This window comes from Zonotrichia albicollis, chromosome 1, assembly GCF_047830755.1.
Source record: "Zonotrichia albicollis isolate bZonAlb1 chromosome 1, bZonAlb1.hap1, whole genome shotgun sequence".
NCBI lineage: Eukaryota > Metazoa > Chordata > Aves > Passeriformes > Passerellidae > Zonotrichia > Zonotrichia albicollis.
In genome coordinates, this window is record NC_133819.1 from 39,927,597 (window position 1) to 39,949,337 (window position 21,741).

Below are 21,741 nucleotides of genomic sequence, written 5' to 3' on the forward strand. Positions count from 1 at the left end.
ACTGTAAGAGGCAAGCCGTTGTAAATGTTATTTTGCTCGGTTTCAAAGTACATTCCTCAGTGGACCGAGAGACCGTTTAAAACAGACTTCTTTGCTGTTGTTCACAGACATTATGAAACCTCAGTGATGCTGGTGAATTAACTGTTAATTTTTAGCTGTGACACAGCTCACTTCCCAGCCCTTCCTATGGAATTCATTATTCAACAGTTCAAAGATGGGAAAACAAACACTGATCTTCAACTGATGACAAAATTAAAAAAACATTATTAAGAGAAGCCTTTGTCTAGTTGACTTACTAGGAACTGATGACTGGCTGATTAAAATTAAGTGGTAGACCAAAGGTGTGTCTCTTTTCCCTCCTTTTACAGTAATTCACATTAAGTTCAGTAACCTTCCAGCTATTTATGAAAACTAAAAAATAAAAGTCTGAATAACACAAGGCAAATGACAGAGGAATGTATACAGAAAAAAAATACCTATTAGAAAATTAACACAGCTCCTCACACTCACAGGAGGCAAACCAAACTCAATCATACAGATGTGTAAAATGTATTCAGACTGCAATATTCTGAATTACCAGAGAGGTGATACAGACATAACCTATAGAGGAATGCACCAGGAAGATTTGTTTGGGTTTTTTTTCTTAATTAATACCAGGAAGTTGACTTCCTTGTCAGGGTTTTCTTTGACTCTTGCCTACCAAGACAGAAACTGGTCCAGTTGCAGCCCTGAAGTCGTAGTCTAAGAATGTCCTCAAAAGCAAATCTAAGGAAAAAACGTGTCTTTCTGTGGTCAGATGATTTCTTGAACTAAAAAAGCAGGGGAAATCCCAGAAAACAAAAATATCTTCATTGTTGGTGTTTATCATTCTCTTGAAAGACTTCTGGATTAACTGGGAAATCTTGCCTTTCAGATTTTTTTCTTTATGAGAAATATTTGCATGAGGAACAAAACTGATTTGAACATGACTTGGAGATTCTAGTAGAAAGCCTTACTAGTGATGATAGTAATAGCATCATGTACTTGAGCTTCATTTATTTGCCTTCTCCTGGATTATAAAGATCTTGTGTCTGGCATGCTGTCATTCCTGCCAGAGAAATGAGAACTGGAAAAACAATTACAGCTATTATTTTACTTCTGATTTCAAAGCACATTTGGAAGATTACCTGTGACAGAATTATCGTCACATGAATTCTCCTAGTTTCCCATAAGGAAGTCAGAAAAAGAGATTTGTGTTTGCTTTTTTCAATTTAAGTAATGATGAGGCCTCTATACTTAAACTGAAGATAAAAAACTATGACATAGTTTCTTTCCTGTTCAGTGAACTACTTGGATGCTAATGTGAAAAGGCAGATAATCACAGCCTCTTTCTTCTCTGTCAGCATATTTCCACTGTTAAATGTAACAGTGTGCTCTTATTTATTAAACAAGTGAGGAAGAAAACAAGCAAAGCCTTGGAAGAACCAAGGGAGATCAGTCCCCCTGCTCCCAACACACACAGGCCTAAAGCAGTCAAACCTACAAGCTGGATTTTGGCAAGACAAATTTCTAGGAAGGGAAGGAAGAGCTGATGACCAAAAAAGAAAGATGATTCCACCTTAAAAACACAATCTGCCAGGTAGAATTGTGAAGTTTCTAAATAGCTGGTAATTTTGCAAAAGTAAAGCTAGTATGACCGCGTGTACGCAGAATGCAAATGTTATGAAACTTCTACTAAAAATATTTCAATAAAGGATGGAAAGTTCTAACAGTTTCTTTCAACTTATCTATACACCTACATACCCTTTTTGCATATAAAGAAGAAAGGCTTTGCAGATAACAAAATAATAAATTGCTGAGCTCTGGCCTACGATTACAAGTTTCTAACTACTGTCTCCAATTTTGTCTATCAAACACAGCAAAATGCTCATGGAGTGTCTGATGCTGAAGCAGTGCAGTAATGGAGAACTATCCAGAAACAGCTGCAGGTGAACTGAACCTAATCATTTAATCAGTTAACTACTGCTGGCTTTAACAGTCATGGTTTTACAAAGCACAAAAGCAAAAATAAAACTGCTTGAAAGCTTCATGATACAACTAAACTATGAATGCCACTGATAATTGTATCCTTCCTAATTCTTTTCATATTCACCTCTAACACTCTAACATAGTTTCAGCTGTACCTATCTCAGGATATCCAACACTGGTTTAAGACATTACCTCAACCACTGACAAAACCAAAGCAAAACCTGCTATGGACTGTAGGTGAGTGAAAGGAAAAGGCCACCATTTTTGACATTTTGCTTATATATTAGATTTTAAAAACATATTCCTTTTTAATTACACAAATGAATGTTAATTAAAGAATTTTTTGCTTGCTTTAGTTAAAAGCTAAAAAGTTAAAAATGCCAAACAAGAAGACAGTCACAACTGAGAATAGATAAACATGCAGGCAGAGGTAACAGTTATATTTCTTTGTGCCAAAAACATCGCAGTGCAAGTGATCCAGATGCAGAGAGCATCACACATGGACAGCTTAAATTTCAATAGTTGCCTGGTGTTTTGCCAATATTTTCCTCTGTCTTCTTTTCCTGGCTTTCCTGCACTTCTAAGTCCTCCTCAGGTGGGTGGATTACTACTGAAGGAATATCATCACTGGCAGGTGACACCAGCAATTCCTTGCCCTGAAGCGGGCTTGGCTGGGCACTTGTGCTTGGCCTGCAGGTAGGGCTGGAGGGTGGAGTGTTTTGAGGGGTGGTTACAGGGGTTGTACACCTTGAGGCTGCCGGGCTCCCAGCTCTTGAAGAAGGAAGAAGGTAACTGAGAAGAACCGACAGACGGCTGTCTGCTCTCAGGGAAAGATTGGAGGCAGAGAGACCTGTTCGCAAAGAGTGCCGGGAGGCTGAAAGGCCTTCCCCTGAGATAAAACAAATGGAACACCATGAGGCTTACAAAAGGGATAGATTATATTAAATTCAAACAAACCAAACCAAACCCACACAGATACAAATATGCATTAACAATTTACATAGTAAATTGCAAGCTTTATGGGCCAAAGTGTCATACTCATGCAAGTAAGATAAGAGGTAAGAGCAGATCTGATACCAGACATTAGGAAAGTCAGAAATCACTGAGGAGTACTAATTAGAATGCCAAAGATCTGAGGGAGAAGATATTATCTTCAGTCAGAGTAAGATTTGTTAACAAAAAAAAAATTATCTCTTGACACTGACTCTTCAATTTTCCTATAATTCCTTATTCCTAATTGCACAGCAGGTAATCCATCCAAAAAATAAACTAAAAAGTCAAAATATTACAAGATTTGTGTTAACTCTATCCGTTATGTACAATGAATTTTTAATTTTTAAAAAGTGATAATGATCAAACTTATCTAAATGTGTTAAATGCAGCTGTCTTCCAATAAGAGTCTTGTTTTATTGATAATTTTCCCAGGCAGCCGTAGTCTAATATATATTTTTGAAGAGGGCACAAAAATGAGATACACAGCCACTTCTCCATATCCTCTTGCTGTGACTTACCAATAGCCCCATATGGCTAAAACCAAACATTTCTCCAAAATCCCTTGTTACTTTTGTTGCTCTAGTTTCCATGTCCTACTAATTTCTTATGAAGAGAACACAGTCTTGTGATGGTTCCTTCAGACTGGAGTTTGTAATGGATTTTTCAGTTCTTCCTTAAGCAGGAAGAGAGACTGTTTATGCTCATATTAGTACTTCCATTAAAAGGTTTAGTGATACCATTTCTCCCATTTGCCACACTTTTCCTGGGATGACCAGTCTCCTTGAAAACATTACTGATGACTTCTCCTACAATCCCTGAAATCCAAAACATGCTGGTTTCATGTACCATGCCATCAAACAAACAAACAAACAAACAGCAAACTATACACATTTACTTTCACATTTATACCAAGCACTACAGAGACAAGTAAGTTGAACAACCCCAGAAAAATCAACAAGAAGGAGGTGCAGAAAGCATGCCTAGGTAAAGGTCACATATATTCCCCTCCCCCCAAACAATCAAAGTGTGGATCCTAGAGATACAAACCTGCTTTAAGAACAAAAGCCTCAAAACTCAACTATTAAAATATCAAAACTGCAGAGCAGTAAAGAAAACAGGACCAATAGAGCAGATTTGGTTGCCTATAATAATCACTACAGTAATAACTAAATTCCATAAGTATACCTGATAAATTACAAACATGCCCTAACACACACAACCCCCTAAGGAGCCTAAGAACTAATATGCAAATGTGCATGTTTGGTTTACCAGCTTATTAGAGGGTTACCAAAGCATAATAAAAAGAAAAGTAAATTAGCACATGCTCATCATATTATGCTGGTTTCTGGTTTCAGCATATATCCCATAATCTCTTGTAAAAAGAGTATTAAGAATAAAATGCCCTAAAAAGTGGAAGTGATACATGTAAGGTAAGTGTCAAGAAAGATTATACCTGGGGATACAGGTGTTCAAGGATGGGCAAAACCAAGGCTGTGTGTGTGAAATTTTCATGTTTGCTGAACAAAACATCTAAGTCGGGAGTTACAGGAGACATTATGCTCTTAGATCAATAAAGCTGCATTTTCATTCTTGAAAAAATAAATCTGAAACTATTAGAGAAATATTTAAGCACATATCATATATGCACTGGCTAACAAAAAAACCTATCAGCAAGCTCAGGCATTCACTGGGGAATACTCCAGCATATGTAGCCCCTAACACGCACTTAACTAAGTGAAACATACTCTAAGCAATGAGGCATCCTTCAAGACAGAAAAGGAAGTTCACTTCAATGATTGATTCATGAAATTGGGGTAAAAAATTTCAATTTTTCAGAATAAAAAAAATCCATGTGTCTTACTTAATGCAAGGCAAAATGAAACAAAGAACAGAGATGAAAATAGATGTCCCATAAAAACACAAGAATACAAGTAAGCTGCTCTGTAGTCCATATTGCTATTTGGAATTTGGGACTGGATGTCTAGAATAAATTTTCAGGAACTGGTTCAAAAAAGGTATCTAAGAACATTGCTAATACCTTTCTTGGGTTTGAGATTTTTGTTCCCATTAGAACCTTCTCTATAAAACAAGATAAAAATAAACAGCTAACAGCACTACCTTCACCATTGACATAGCAAACTTGTCAAATGAACTTAACACTGGGTTAAGACACAGTAACTGTCAGCATCACTGAACTCATGATCACTAAATCTCTTATGCAAAGACTATAAAAGCAAGTAGGATCCATCTGACACATGTATAAGTTATGCCACAATGCTGAAATTCCTCAAACATTGCACATTTTATTTAAGCATATACCAAAAAAAAACCATTAGGATCAATTTATGTCTACTACTATGCTTCAAAATAATAATGCATGCTATGGTATACAGGCAGGAGTAGAATATTTGAGTAAATTCAAAAATACCATCCATAGCTACACATCACACACACTCTTATTGTTAGTTCTTTGCTCATCAAGAAGGAAACACTTATCTGTTATTACCAGCTGACCTTTCCTTCATCTCCCAGTGAGAGCATCATTTACCAGGTTAGTATGAGCTGGAGGCTACAACTTATCTCACCATTTCGTTCAAGCAAGTGAGGGTCAGAATGTTTCTTGCCTATATCTGCGAAAGACCGAACTAGAGGAATCCGACTGCTCAGTTTCTTCTCATTCTGATGATGGTGCCTCTTTAGAAGAGCCTCTCTCACTTTCTCTCTTATGGATTCATCCAGCTGGCCAGAGGCAATCATGTTGTCCAAAACCATATCTACATAATAATAACAAAAGAAGAAAATTATATATGTAGCTATCACATCTCTCTTTCGCCTCACTCAAGCACTGTAGTTGTATCAAATAATAAAAGAAAATCAAAATCTATTTAAAAGAAGAGTCTTCTCTTTAGCAAAACCATCTTCAAGAATCCACAGGAAATTTTCAGATGTCACTAAACAAGTAAATGTGAGAATAAGAAAAGCACAACATGCAGATCCAAGGGAGGGTATTTATTACTAGCATCATTTCAAGAAATGTAAGGTACTAAGCACCTGGTAATTTGAACCATTTAATTCAAATTTCAATGGAAACTCACTTTCAAAAAATGTATTTATTGTATTCAACAAACTACACTAGGAGTGAATTCACGAAGACAAACACAATGGAAAACAGACAGTCTTAACCTGGTGTTCCCTTCTTTCAGAAGTATATACAACTACATAAAAGTGAAAGTTGCTATGGAATGAGAGAAATTACACAATTCCTGTCATCTTCAGATGCTCTACTGAGACTCTTCACGGAACTTCATGTGATTCACATGGTTTAGAAGAGGAATTATGAAACAAAGTCTAGGTATATAATCTAAAACTAACTACTCATCTGTCAAACAATATCAAGTTTCAAAAGGGCATCTCACCAGTATTCTCACATCAGGAAAGAAAGCCCATATATCAGGGAAAATACCTACTGTGTTTCTTAGAGGTCCATTATTAAAAATAATAAAAAATATAAAATTCATAAAAGACCTCAACCTGCACAAAGAAACACAAACCTATGTGACAAATTTTTAAAAATATTTTCCCAGGCTTAACTAATGTATGAGACTTAACTGCATTGTTAAACTGAAATTGCATAGAACTTCTCACAATGAAAAATGTTAGGGGTCAGGGTAGGGCTCTGTCCTGACTAACAGAACAACATGCAGTAAAGTGTCTGTCAGTACATTGCAGCTTCTTTCTGAGATCACTGGTAACACACAGCCACTTGTTACAGGTTCTCAGAAGGAAACCAGCCACCCTCCCTCTCCTGTTACGAGTAACAAACAGTATCACCTACTGGGTATTGCTGGCTCCTGGAAACAAGACAGCACACTTGTATACCAAGCACTGCTAAGCCACATGCTTCAAAATGGCACGTAAAATTAACTTGAAACAAGTTCACACAATCTCTTAAGGCACCCTAGTTGCAACTCAAGTGCCTGCTACCCAGAGTGCTGGTTACATGGAATTAAGCAATTACTTTGGTTATGTATTAAGATTATCACTAAATTCGATTACCAAAAATAAAATTATAAATCAAAACATTACATTTACAAAGATGTACTGAATGCTCTTGCTCAGTAAGTCAGAAAAATAGGAAGGGAATACCAATTTCCTGAGCAAATTTCAAGGATTTCAAAACAAGGAAACATTTCAAGCGCTGCCAAAGTTTTTAAGACCAAAAAATGCATGTCCTTCATGCATATATTGGTCAACCCTAAGTCTAATATGATTCCTGAGAAGGCATTCCACTGTGTGGTACCTGTAACAAGAGACACCAGGAAAATTATGTAGAACTAATTTCAAATTCATTTAGGAGCAAGCAGACATATATAATGTATATATGTGTGCATATATCCTTATATTTATATATATCTATATGTAGGAAAGTCTTCAAAGCTGCCTGTATTGTATCCAAAATGACCATGTGATTAGTGAGGACACTCAGCACAGTAGGTCAAACAACATGTACAGCATTTATTTCTGCTCACCTCTTATAAAGGTGAAAAAATTACCAGATGTGCAACAACCAACTACACTACTGGCATCAAATTAACGTCAGCCAAAACGTGATTAATAATTATGGTACTAAAGTGCACAAATAACTCCTAAAATGTTCTGGCAGATATTTACAATTCATCTGTAGAAACAAAGACAGAGAACACATTCAGGGATGAGAACATAAAGGCAAGTTCTGGGCCTCAGCCTAAAGTACAAACTAAGGAGCTCCAACTCATTCACTTTTGTAAGTGACATTTGTAGGACCAGCTCCTCTCAGCCAGACCAAGAGAAGTGCAGCAAGCATGCACATACCTGTTTCTTCAACACAGTATTTTCAAGAACACAGACATCACCAAAACCACCTCAAGTTATAGATCAGAACTTAGGAATAAAGTATTTTTTAAAATTTTTGCTGCAACCTGCTATCTCATCAAGCGTGTCTGCTCTCATGTCCAACATGACCGTCCCATTAAGAATACAGCTCCGCAGTTCAAAGAGACTGTGCAGAGACAGAGTCGCTACGTAAGGCTTGCTCCATCGATCACCGCCATCTTCAACATCCTCTTCAAACTTCAGCCACCTGAAATGAATTCACATGTACACATTTATATTTCTCCTGGGAAGAAAATCTGACAAGTAATCCCACTCTTCCATGTGGCTTAGGCATGACATAGAACAGAAAATCCCATGAAATCATACCCGCTTTCATTTTCTCAAGCAGCCCAACTGATTAACGTTTTTATCAGGCCTTACTAATCACACTCAACTGTTTCAGTTTTTACCCATATTGTTTCTTTGGGCTTGACCAATACCTGTCTATTCACATGTTCTCGTGAAGAATATGGCTGTCTGCCTTATTACCTGATTTGTATCTTGATTTAATTAGTATTTTGAGATTAGAAAGCTGTCTGAAACATACCATACAGCATGTTCAAGTCTCCTAAGGCTGCTAAGTGAGACATTTAAGAACCAGGCAATATTAACATGTGAAAATATAAACTGATCGATATTCCTACTCACAGGCATTATGCAAATGAGTTTCTACAAAAGTTAACATGCAACAAGGGAGCTGGAAATACTGAATGCAGAAGCATTCATCACAATGCATAGGTAGAAGGAAGCAACTAAAGTAGTAAGGGTCAAAACCTGTAACGTTCTGGCATCCAGCATCCTGTAACGTTCAGGCATGGAATTTGCCAAAAATTAATCATATACTACCCAAGAAAAAAATAATTCCCTTTTTTTATGTTTGAGAAAAAAATGATACTAATATATTGGCTATATATACTAAAAGAGATTTCTGAGATCGCAAATACCACATTAGGTGGACGAAACCCCATATTTATAACTTGGCATACTCCTACCTTTCAAAATGTTTGGCATGATCAGTTTTAGGGAAGAGAACACAGCACCAGAAAGACTGAGGGTCTCTTGAAAACAATATTGATTCTTTCAGAGTTTGAAAAGAAGAATTAAAGTTTTGGGTTGCAGTGCATGAATTGAGCAAACAACTCCTACAGATAGTGATGATTCTAAGCCAAACCTGGTTTGCAATTCTTTGAAATAAAGTTACTATAAGATATACCTTGAAACAATCTACTCTAAACATACCTAGCAGTTTCTCTCCATTCATATTCCTCTCCATCCCTGAAGCAAAGTTCATCCATTTCAGTGAAGAGATCATGAGGAATGTGTTCATCATCATCTTCAGTACCCAAGATAAACTGCACGCGTTGGGATGGTGTGTCTTAAAGAAAAGGAGAAACTAAATAATTAGAAGAATTCATACTTCTATGAAATAAAAAACATTGCATAACAGTAAAATCTCCTGCCCTCAGCTAGAAATATGCAGGACAACATCCTCTTTAAGAGGGAAGAGTAACAAAAGAAACATATAAATGTCTTTAAAAGAAGGCTCTCCGAAAACTTTGCACTGTTTCTGAAAACAAAACATCTGGAAATCCATGTTTATGAAAATTAATCAATTGGTTTTGGCTCTTCTACAGATTGCCAATATGAAAATTAACATCACCAGCAAATTTGGTTTAAAAAACCTAGAAATTAATATACCAAAACACTAGAAACTTTGTTTTCATTTTGAGAACAAAATAATTAATACCATAATGACACATGACACTGAAGAAGTTAAAACAAAACAGACTGATGGAAGCAAACAGCCTTACTTACAGATTAGCTGCCCAAGCAATAGTTCAAGATGGTCATCAGTGAGTAGCCAGGCACTGACTGTTAGAGCAGCAGATTTTTCTGTGGTCTGTTGCTATTTATGTAGGATAAAATTTTTCATTGCATGGTTGGAGCAGTATGTATAAATTAGCATAGGAAAGTAGAAAACTACGTAGCTGAAGTATCCAGAAAATATTTTAACTTCTCATAGTATAATGCCTAGTGGAACAGGCTCAATAACTAGCTAGAAAACTCAACTATCCTTATAGATCACGTAAGTACTAGATTTCCATTAATATGAAAAAAACTTTTAAAAAACACCAATTAAACCACATGATTCTAGAGATACTTTTATACATATACTTACACAAGGATTTTGTTTCAATTCAAGTGAATTTTCATATTACAAGGGTTCAAAAAATGTACTAATTGCAATGCTATGACAAGGAAGGCCAGAAATAGAAAATTCAGGTAAATCTCAATTTTAATTTTTTTTTTCTTAATTTTCTCAAATTTAAAAAAATCTTAACTTTGTTCACTGAAACATCACTCTTACAGCCGTTATACATGAATACACAACTGTAAGCTTCTACTGTAGAAGGAAGATGGCCTTTTAGCTTTAAAGGTAAAGATCTGAATTACTAACAAAAGTTAATTCCACACGGAGATTTACTTTAGCATTTTTGTTCTGGTATATACCACCATCTAGTAGCATCATTCTGAAATGTGCTCTTGAATGCAAACAGCATTCATTATTAGTTAAGGTCTATAGCAGATTGTTTCCATCCCAAAACCAACACACCCCAGAATCTGGCCAAACCCTGTGCTTCTGTGCATACAGAAGCAACCAGAACAGAGAAAGTGAATTTCTGTCAACTTATTTCTTCAAAACCTGTATAGCAAGACTCTACAAACATGATATCCATTATAATAATTTGTATTTGGGAGAGGAGGCCTTGAAGATGGTTGAAACCAAGAACCATAGGAGAATGGTAAAAGATTTGTCAGAGCTTTTCCATTTGAAAAATCCTTTGTTTCAGGTACTGGCCCATGCAGAACATGCTGCCAGTCATTGAAAGGTAATAGTGAACAGCATGGTGTCCACACTTAAATTCAAACATTGCACCATAATCTTCTCGTTCATGGCACTTCAGGAATTAAAGTGGACTTAGGATGTTGAAGAAAAACTGTTAAGCATACTGCCAAATATTTTCATTTCAGAGAATGATATGACAAAATTGTCCTCTCTTGAGGATAACAGGTGGGGGGTGGGGGGGGTGGGGCAGTTCGTGATCCAAACCAAAAATTTATGAGGCAGTGCAATTCCTTTACTAGCAGACAGCAAGAAGGCTGAAGTAAATATTTAAATAAAATAAGATCATTGATCAAATTACCATGGCAAATGCTGCTTTTCACAGCTAGATGCTTAGTTTCAAAAATCAGAGGAAGAAGCATACACGACTACACAATCTGAAAAAGGTGTCTAATTTAAATAACACAGATTTTCATGCTACAGGAGAGCATTACAAAGCTCTAGTCTAACCTATTCAGTGCAGGCTGCTGAACATTCATGCAGGCAGCTGGACCAAGTCCAACAGCTTTTGACTTTGATAAAACACAACCACAAAATCCTTGTCTGATTGTACACAAAAAGACAATAATTACAGCGAGAATAAAAGAAATAGCACAAAACAAACAACATTTAAGCACAGAGTAGCTACTACAAGTTTATTTTCAGGAGACACAAAGAACATGCACAACAAACTTCTTACCATATGATGGAGATTCTCGGCCATCCTCTCTGTCATCTTTGTCTCTTTTTCTTCTGTGCCTGTGCCCACGATGCCTATGCCTTCGACGGCCTGGCTTGCCAAGTGGGACGTGAACTCCGATATACACAGCTCTGTGGCCTTTTCAAGGAAGTTTAAAAGGACACAAATAAAAAATTACCTACTACCCAAATTTAGTATCTAAAGACAAGGGGTTTAAGAAATAGCAATCCAAAAGCACTTGACAAAAATTACCTTTAGTGAACTAACATGATCATTTCTGTCCTCTCAGAGTGTCAAGGAACTAGTGCTAGACTCATTTCTCTGATAAATTAGGTCATATTCTTATTCAGTTTAAGAATTCAGTTGTGAAACAAATAATTCAGAAGTACAAGCTTGACCTGTAACACTGAAAGAAGCTACTTTATAAACACGAGGCCAAAGCAGAGAAATTACATTTTAGTCCTCTTTTTTTGCAGGGATTCATATCAGGACAGTTGTAAGAATGGCAAAATAATCTCTTGGTTCAGCTTATTAACTTTATCAAGAAATTACCCTTCATTCAGAGTCTGCAAGTAGTTTTCTGTCCTTGAAAGAGCTGTCAGTATTTTCTCAAATAGCACATAACACCTCAAGGTGAAACTGATGTTGAATTACACCATTAACTTAGTATCAAGAGGATAAAAGGAACTTCTATTCTGAAATGTATGTCAACACTTCAAATAACTTCCAGAGATGTTGGGGTGGGTTTTTCCTATTCTAAAATGTTTTAATAAATTTAGGAGCACATCCTCAAATTAATGAACACTGCTCTTGAAGACGTACTTTCAACATCTTGCTTTTCCTTTGACCTTTGACATCAAAACAATACTAGCACAAACATCTTAGCAAAAGATATCAATCAAGTGACTGTTATGAACATATTACTACCATGTCTCCTGTAATGCAGATAGCATATACAATAGGCTTTTCATTGCTATTTAAACAAACAATTGCAGGAAGAGACAAATTAACTACAACACTAAATACTCAGCTTCTTGGTGTTGAAGAGCTATTACAGAAGACTGACATGAACCAAAGGAAAAGGAAGTGGTCTTCCAGCTCTTAGACAGATGCAAATTCAGCAAATTTACATTATGAAGGCAAGCCCTAGAAATTGTGACTGCATGTACACACATATATATGTATGTGCCTAGCACACATAAAGATGTTTAAGATTCCTGCTGATTATAGAGCTTTAAAGAAACAAAAAGTGGTAAGCTGTCAAGCTGATTTCCCAAAAAAAGAATTCCTAAGCCCAAAGAGATGCTGCTTTATAGAAGTTTTGTGTATTTTTACAGTGCTACCTGACTAAAAACACAAGCAAAAACCATTACACACAAGTAAGTTCAACATTTAATTGGTCAAAGATTCCTTTTCACATAACAGGATCCAATTCTTGACACACTTCCAACACAAGTTTAATTAGAGCTGACTGACTGGCACTATGACCAAATCTGAAATTAAGCATATTAAAAGCTATTTGTTTCCATGTAAGAATGGAAAAGAGATTAATTTCTCAAAGCACTCATCATTCCTATTTATAGGGAGAGACTTGGTTTTTTGTGATTTTCTTCCAACAATACCCAGCCCCTGCCCAGCACCCTGACCTCTGTCCTCCATGACTGCTATGCACAATGCAATTCCCAGAGAAATTAAAGCCAATGTGACACCTATAAATCACTGCACTTGGTGTATATATATGTAATATGATCAGGGGGCATCATTAACAATGGTCATGTTGCTGACACCATCATGATACAATAATCTGATGCATAGGGAAAGCAAAAGTACGAGGTTTAAAAATAACTGCATTACTCACCACATTCCACTCAAAGCTGCAACTGAGTGAGCCACACTCACTGCAAGTGCTGTTACTGTGCCTGTTAGGATTTCTGTTTTATTTTATATATTCAATTAGCAGGTATCAAGCTACAGTTTATATATACACTCCAACTGTTCTATTTGTTGCCAAAGTGCTGGATTTTTTTTCAGGAACTGTTTCTTCCTAAGAGAAACTCTAGCACACTTCTAGTAATTGAGCATTTTATATCAATGCTTGCTTTAATATTGTTAAAAAGACTCTTTTAAGCATGTGTTTTGATCACTGCACTAAAGAAAAAAAAAACCACAAAACCAAAAAAACAACCTTGAAGGAGTCTGACACTGTTCAGGATTTTACTCCCTGAGAAATAAGGACTTCCACATTTTGGTCTTTCACCATTCCTACAAATAAGAAGCAAAAATCCCCCACAGATTTTCCAAGGATCTCCATCTTAAACAATATACCTTGCTATTGCAAAAGCTGGCATTTGTAATAGTGTGACAATTTCCATGGTCAAAGACCATGTTGCTGCATGAAGGAGAGGTGGAAATAAGTCTATCTCCTTTTACCTAATTACACTGAGACAGAACTTGTTTTTTCCAGTAGAAAAGTTTGGAGGAGACCAGATATGCTGCAAAGACACAGCTAAAAGCTATGGAAACTGAGCTGAAATAAGCAACAAACAGAAGGTGTTTTAAAACAACCTGGGTCCACAGCAAATGGCTTTTGCTATCACAGAAACCACAGAATCGTGTCCAGGTGCCTCACAGCTGCCTCAAGCAGGCACTGCCAAGTTAGTAACCTGGATGGTCAGTGCACAACCTACAACATTTGATATTGCTGTTCCACTTCAAAAGGAAGAATTAAAGGAAGCACTTTCTTGCCTCCTGAACAAACGAGGGTTTCATAGAGAAAGGGAACAGTCTAGCCATGGGTTATGATCCTGCCCTTCAGCCCACACTGCCCAGAAGTGACTACTGTGAGGCTATTTCCTCACGTAGACATGGTCTTGCAGGCAAATGTACACCAAGCCCACCTTCCCCAAAGCACCTCTGTATATGCAAAGTGTTTGGACATCTGCAATGGTATTCTGGGACTAATATGAAATGCCAATGAGCAAATGATTGTCAGCATTTATAAAGTAAAATGGATCACAATGCAATGTAATTCCATCAGAGTAACTTTAAGAAAAAAACTGATGTTGACAAAAAGCCTCTGAAATATTTTTCAGAGCAAGCAGTGAGAGTGGCAGTACAACAGACCAACCGAGAAAAATTTACCTGCAACAAACGGAAGCTTATGAGTGCACCTGACTGTTCCTTAGGAAGAAGGACCTTCATTCTGCTATCACAGTCATAAATAAAGATATTTCAACTACTGTCTAGCAAATCTGAAAATACTGCTGTTGAGTATACTGTCAGGATTACCCAAAAACTGCTTACAGATATAGTCAACTCCAAAAGTGGGACAAAATTACATAAGAAAAATCAGACAAGCTTAACTTTGATTCTAACTCAACAAAGCAAAGCATGGAAAAGCCTTGTAAAAATAAGATAGCTGCACTGAGTAGGTCTGTGTTTCATTATTCAGATAGAAGTAATAATATTTGCAGACAGACAGATATTTACTTATAATTTACAAGGAAAAGCAAAGTAAAACAAAGCCATAGCCATTTTCTTCCTTCATTCCCAGTGAATTGGACTAAACAAGTTATTTTTCAGATTTCATATTTTTCAGCAAATTTTGGTTTTGCCAAAAAACCAAACCTTAACAAAATAAACAACCAGAACTCCAAGAAAAGCAATTAATATATAAGTTAATATATTATCTGTGAAAGCACTGGAAATAAATTTAACTCTAAAAAGGTTGGGGTTCAAGTTTCTAGCATGGGGGTGTTATTTTTACAAGGGAAACAACCTTTACTTGAATATTGTGTTTAGAAGTTCAAAAGGTACATCATGTGACCTTCAAAGCTTCATTCACGTAAATGTCTGTAGCATCGTACCACTTTCAAACAAAGCTTCTTACAGAATTACTATAAACCAATAATCAATAGAATTAGTAGACTGCCCAATACTAAATTTAGTAATGCAAAGCTCAAGAGATGATTGCTCATTTTAATCCAACATGACTTTATCCAAGCTTAGCTGTTGAAATCCACTGAGAGTATTTACTACTTAAGGCCCTTATCAATATGAAACAAACTTAAGTGTTAGGATCTTGAAACGTGTCTCCATCACATGGTTGATCTTGAATCACATGGTTGGTCTCACTCCAAAAGTCACTTTGGGTGAAGTCCTATAACATTTACAGAAAAGAAAATGCTCTGATTTCTCTCCAGAGCTCCTACAAAAGTGGAAGATTTTCATAATAGAAGATTTCTGAAGCCTGAGAGAGCTGAACAAAAATGCCCTGGTATCACTAGGTCTTCTCTTTTCACACAGAACCTTCTCTTTTCTTTGGCTAGATGCCTTTAAAGCTGCATAGAAAGAAGGACATTGTTCTCCATCTTAACAAGGAAAAGCAAAGGAAATCAAGTTTGTGTCTATGTGGATTCTGAAAACCTGTTGCTTAGAAATTTGAATTCAGAGCGATCATATATTAAGGATGGATGTAAGGACCATCGGCAGGTGAGCTCCCTGGTCCAACCTTGCTCAAAGTACAGCCAACTTCAAAGCTGGAGCCATGGTTTTGATCAGTTTAGTTAGGATGACAGCCATCCTTTTAGTAATTTTAGGAATATCTGTTCTACAGCCTATCTAGGCAACCTATACCAACCTACAGCAACACACTACCTGAAAAAAAAATCCTAATATCCAACTGTCACTTCCAATATAGCATCTTATGTGTGATCCCCCTCACCCTTTCACAACGTACCATTGTGACCCCATCTTCCCAACTGAAGACTAAGGCTTTGTGACAAGAATTACTGTTTTTACAGAACATTTTCAAATAATAATCTGAAGATGGAAAATTTACTTTATACAGAAGCCTTTTTTAATCAAATAATGTCATAATCTATCTCATTCTAGCATGGCGCATTCCAGTATGGAAAAACTGGAGTATCTGCAAGAGAGACCCTAATCCATTCCTTAGGATCATAAAACAGGGAAGAAATCCAGCTGTTTGATGTCTTAAATCCATTACCCTAGTAGGAAAGATCTGGAACACAGCATCTCATTCCTTGGTATTAATTTCCCTTACATCACAGAGAGTACTTGTATGCACAAAAATAAGCTCAATGCAATCTATGAGCACAACTTCTTGTGACCTTTTCTGTCACAAGGCTGCTCTGAAGGTAGAAGCACAAAAATGGGAAAAAGGAGAAGGATGGAAGAAGTAAGAATAAGAACAAAAGTGTATTTTCTTGGCCTTAAAAATTTCAGGGCCCATAGGACTTCTCCAAATATTCTTGGTTCTGGTAAAACTTAAGGAACAAGAACAATGCCTCCACACACACACACATACACACACACACAAACCTTTGTTTATTTATAATGAAAAATAAGTCACTAATTCACAAAAAATACTTCCACTATGCTAATTTTCTAATTAAAAATAATGTTCTATTTCTGAAGGATGCAATTAAATGCAGAAATTAGTATTGATAGTGAAGTTCCTGTCATAAGAACGAAACTAAATATTTCAGAACAAACAGCATTTTTCACTTATTTTATAAACTACTCATGCACATTCCCAAGAAAGAGTCAAATTATTTTCTACAGAATTAAATGTATCAAAATTGAATATAAAATAATTTAACATAATCTTGGTCTTCCACACATCAACTGACTACTAAGAAATCCTTTAATTACCTAGGATTTTTCTTGTTAAAGGAACTATTTAATTAAAGCTATCTCTTGCTCTCAGAATTAAACATTTGAGATAAAATTTTCTAACCAAACCTGTAGAAAGAAGTAAAGAAAATTCTTTCACGGGATAACTGCATGCGGTGACTGTATCCCAAAGGTTTTCCACAGTACAGCATACTTTAGAATCCAGTACACAACCTGGGCTGGGCTCTGAAATCTCCTGCTGCTCCTAGGAATTCAGTCTCTCTGAGAATACACTCCTTATACTTGAACTGATAAAACTGAGAATCACAATCCCAAACCATAGTTAGCACAGCACAGGGTAAAGCATTCAGGAAGAGTGTTCTCTCACTATGTGACAAAGATTGGCATATTATGCTGACAAAACCAGTAAATCCCAGATTTCTCATTACATGCAAAAGTGATTTTTTCTCTGACTTTAAATCAAATGAGTTTGTAGGGGTAGTCATAGAGAAAAATTCACTGCATACTTCTATTAGACACAATCAACAATATTTAGGAAGGGTTTATATTAGATAGCCGGGCAGAAACAGTAATAGGAAAAGCTTAGTGCTGGGTGGCAGTGCCACACAGGGATTCTGGCACAGAGCTGTGGCTCCCTGCCAGCAGCCATGTCCCTTGCCAGGGCAAGGAGCCAGCCCTTGGTGCTGATGGGAGGGAGGACAAGCCGTGCCTGCTCTGCACAGCCAAGCCAGAGCAGAGCTGGGCCCCACGCTTTGTCCCAGCTGAGGATCCTGGGTGCAGCCTGTCTCTGCAGCAGAGCTCAGGAAAAAGGATACACATATAGGGTAATTTCAAACAGTTGTTTCTGTTGGAGGAGAGAAAACCTAGAAATAAGCAATTCAAGTGCAAGTTCCATTAACATTCAAGACTAGCCCTTTGTCCACTAAACTAAACATAAAACCACAGAATGGTTTGGGTGGCAATGGATCTTGAAGATCCATCAGTTCCCATCCCCCTGGTAAAGACATAAGGCTTCCACATTCTAACACCGTTCTTGGGAAGTATTTCATAAGAAACTTCTGAAATGAAAATTTTCTGACTTCATCAATGGATCACAAATACATTGTCATAACAAATTTGATCACACCCCTCTTTTTACAAGTGTGTAAATAGATTGGTTTGCCAAATGCATCTACTGGTATTTACAGAAGAAATCTTGCTTCACAGAAGGGTTACTCATTCCTGAGAAAACCTCAAACTCTCTCCTTTTTTTATTTATTTTGTAAATTAAAAGAGGTAAATTTAAAAGCCTAAAGTGCTATGAAACACTAACTTTCAGTGAACTGCAAATAAAGAAATCATCCATTCAGAAATAGTTCTAATATCCAACAAGGCACAAGTTTAGTCAATTTTTGGAACAACTGGTTTTTAAGCGATTGAAAAAAAGTAAAGGTTATGAAAAGTCATCAAGAAGTAATAGGTTGTAGAATCAAGCAGTCTCTTCTGCCTCCTCTCAAAAATTTTATATTTGAGTGATCTGGAGCTATCGAGTTTACTGCAAGTTTTAAGTTTTGGTTCATACTGTTAGGTAGAACTTCAGTTTTATTACCATATTACTTAAATAATAATTTTATGTGCGTTTCAGATTATAAAACTATTATAGTTTGCAGTTAGCTGTCTTTTTATAAAACTTCTAATGCAATCAGAACAAAAAAATTACATATTGTTCTCATAAATAAAAGAAGTTAGAGAAGAAGTCATTAGGACACAGTTGATGTCAAACACTTTTAAAAAGCTTCAAATTGTGAAACACTTGTACAGCAAGTCTTCTACTTAGATACACAATATTCACCTAAGGGGAGAAAAAATACAGGATTATTCGATTGCTTGTCCTTGTCAACTAAGATTAAGTGAAAACCACAGTTCTTTTCTTAAATAAAAATTAAGGCTCATCAAGGTATAAGAGATAACAGGGTCACTTAAAATGTAAACATTACTTACACCTGCCACAGGATAATGTGAGAGTAGATAGCTATTAAACCATCTTAACTCTTGAAAGCTGGTGCTTGGATTTATGCCACAGAAAACTAGTCTACCAAGACACACATTCCTGACCTCAAGATTGTTTCTGGAATGAAACCTCCGCAATGTGTAAACTGCTTATCTCTGCTATGCCTGCTAAGAGTAACAGAATGTATCCCTTCTTCCCTTACACTGTATCTAGTAAATGTATCCTCAAATCAAGGTTGAAAAGTAGCTACACAGTTTAAAAGATGCATTCTTGTAGTATCAAGCCAGCCCAAGTGAACAAAGTTTTCCTTAAACATCATTTTACAGAAAATACATTTTACAAGACCACATTAAATACCTCTGCCATTAATATTCATGCCTTACTTCCAACTCCTGGGTGACTTTGTTATTACTCTCATTCACTTCAGCTCAAAGAGCCTGGCATCAAGTTAAGAACATTAGGTGCTCTTAAAAAAGGTTATTTTAAGATGTTATTCCCTTTTCTAGCTCTTCTGTAAACTGACATTTGTTAATTCAAAATAAGGCCTTACAGCTTCAGTAAAGTGCAATACCTTTATTTAGTACACACACAGTCTGCCCACAATTGCAGTTTACCATCTCTAACCATTCCTCTTTTATGGGAAGAGCGTTACGAAACCAGCAGCCTGAGCCTAACCTTCCTAACCTAAACACTGTCACTCCAGACAGGTACCACACTCTGCCAGCCACCATAAATAGAATGCAGGGCTTGAGAAGCTCCAAGTTCAAGATCTATTTTCTCCTTTAGCATTTGCTTCTCTTTCCATTAACATTTCATCACAAAATTTCCACAACATGCAAGAGAAACTGACAACACTAAGACACCTTTCCTTTAGTATTAAGAGCAAAATTATGCCCTTAGCTGTATCAAACCTATCAAAATTAGTTTGTACATGCTTTAAGGGGGTTAAGTATCATCTGTCCAAATGGGGTCTAAAAAATATTGTGCTTCACACCAGAGCTGAACTCAATGAACTGCTTGCTGACTCTCCTTGAAAATACATCGATGCATACTTGTGTGTAAAGGTTCAAAATTCCTAGTACTCCTTTTCAAGAAACACATATGGAAAGACTAGACTGAAATAGGTTAAAGTCTTAAAACACTTCCAATGCCCCATGCTTTAGTAGAGGGCTTCCTAAGCTTACAAGAAAATATTTGTGTCAGGAATGAAAAATAATGCTAGTTGGAATTGTTTTACTGCTTGCAGCCAACAATCTCATTTCTCTCCTTGTAGGATTTTGATACCAGAATTAAAAACAAAACCTAAAAATTCCACATACCTACTTTTATCATAATAGCTTATAAATAATGAACTCTTAAACAGAGCTATAAGTTCACATAAATTTATCCTCTAGAACACCTTGAGTTTGAAGAATCTCTGAGAAGGTGACTATATCAGTTGAACAATCACACTTACATACCTTTTTCTCTTTCATAAAGGAAAGAAAAAACATTTTGTTCTTACTTTGGAACAGTTTTCACTTTGATAAAAGTCAAACTATATGGTGCCCCTCCCTTGTTCCATTCTATCAATAAAAATTTAATTCTTACAAACATACAAGATACTAAAAATATATGTGAACACCAAGAATAATTCCTATTTATGTGAGAAAATGTGTACCTATATACAGCTTCACAGATGTGATAATACTACTGGAAAAGTTTTTTTTTCTTTGGTCAAATACTTGTTATAGTTATTTGTTAAACCTCTGTATAGTCAGCCCCCTCTTGCATTGAGATACCAACACTGGCCACTCCAAAATGAGTGAGGGAGTGAAAGAAAAGATGAGGTGCATGGATAAGAGCAAGGTGAGGAGAGTGAGATCTCAACTCCTCCTTTCAAAAGCACTTACGTTGACTCAATTGTTCATTGGAAAGCAGTCTACATTTCACCTTAATTTACTCTTTGGCTATGGGTAAGACAAGGGTATTTTCCACAGCAGTCATCCAAGTGCTTAAATTGCCTCAGGCAGCCTGAGCCTCTGCCTTCCCACCCAGTATCTTGGTTAACTGCAGTGCTGTACCAGCTGAAGCACTCCTACAAGAATGTGCTCTGAAAGAGACTGGGGAAGAGATCTGGCTGCACATTCCCATGTCATTCCTTGGGGTCGAGGTATTACAGCTGCTAAAGCTACTGCCTCCAACACTACTCCAGCTGGATGCCTGCTTTCCCTTAACCCCTGCCTTGCTGCAAAACACACACACACACTTTTTCTGGGTCATCTCCTGAGAAAAGCAAGAGAAAGAAATTTAGAAGGAATCAGCTTAAATCTCTTTAAATCTCTTAAATCTGAAGATTCAACTGCAGAAACAGCCAAGGTAGTGGTTTCCCTACAGCAGAACCCCATCTAAACCAGCATTGTCACAGCCTCCACTGCTGCATCTCTCGGCCCCATATCCACACTGCCTTCCTCTGCTCAGCTCCTGCACACATCCATCAGTGTGGCATTTTGAGCCCAACAGCTGAGATCCTGACCATCTTCCTTTGTCAGACTGGTAAATTTTCCAATTGCTTAACAGACCTAGCTGGGATTGTGGTTTGGTCAGGCCAACAGAAAT

The 21,741-nt window shown here is 36.7% G+C and overlaps 1 protein-coding gene across 18 annotated transcripts in view; it reads right to left on the reverse strand.

Annotated features, from left to right (window-relative positions):
• Positions 1-21,741, reverse strand: part of SLC4A7 (solute carrier family 4 member 7) — a 93,437-nt gene that overhangs the window by 34,965 nt on the left and 36,731 nt on the right. For 9 of the 18 annotated variants that reach the window (XR_012579910.1, XM_074538813.1, XM_074538778.1 and 6 more), the window contains exons 3-7: positions 11,496-11,633; positions 9,151-9,286; positions 7,959-8,119; positions 5,586-5,774; positions 2,534-2,896 (exon numbers count right to left, since the gene is read on the reverse strand). Coding sequence is in view for 17 of the 18 variants with exons in the window: in XM_074538813.1 (XP_074394914.1) it covers positions 2,534-2,896; positions 5,586-5,774; positions 7,959-8,119; positions 9,151-9,286; positions 11,496-11,633 (987 nt within the window). In the remaining variant the exon portion in view is untranslated. The remainder of the gene's footprint in view (positions 1-2,533; positions 2,897-5,585; positions 5,775-7,958; positions 8,120-9,150; positions 9,287-11,495; positions 11,634-21,741) is intronic. The other 9 variants (XM_074538822.1, XM_074538786.1, XM_074538776.1 and 6 more) reach the window with 3 other exon arrangements.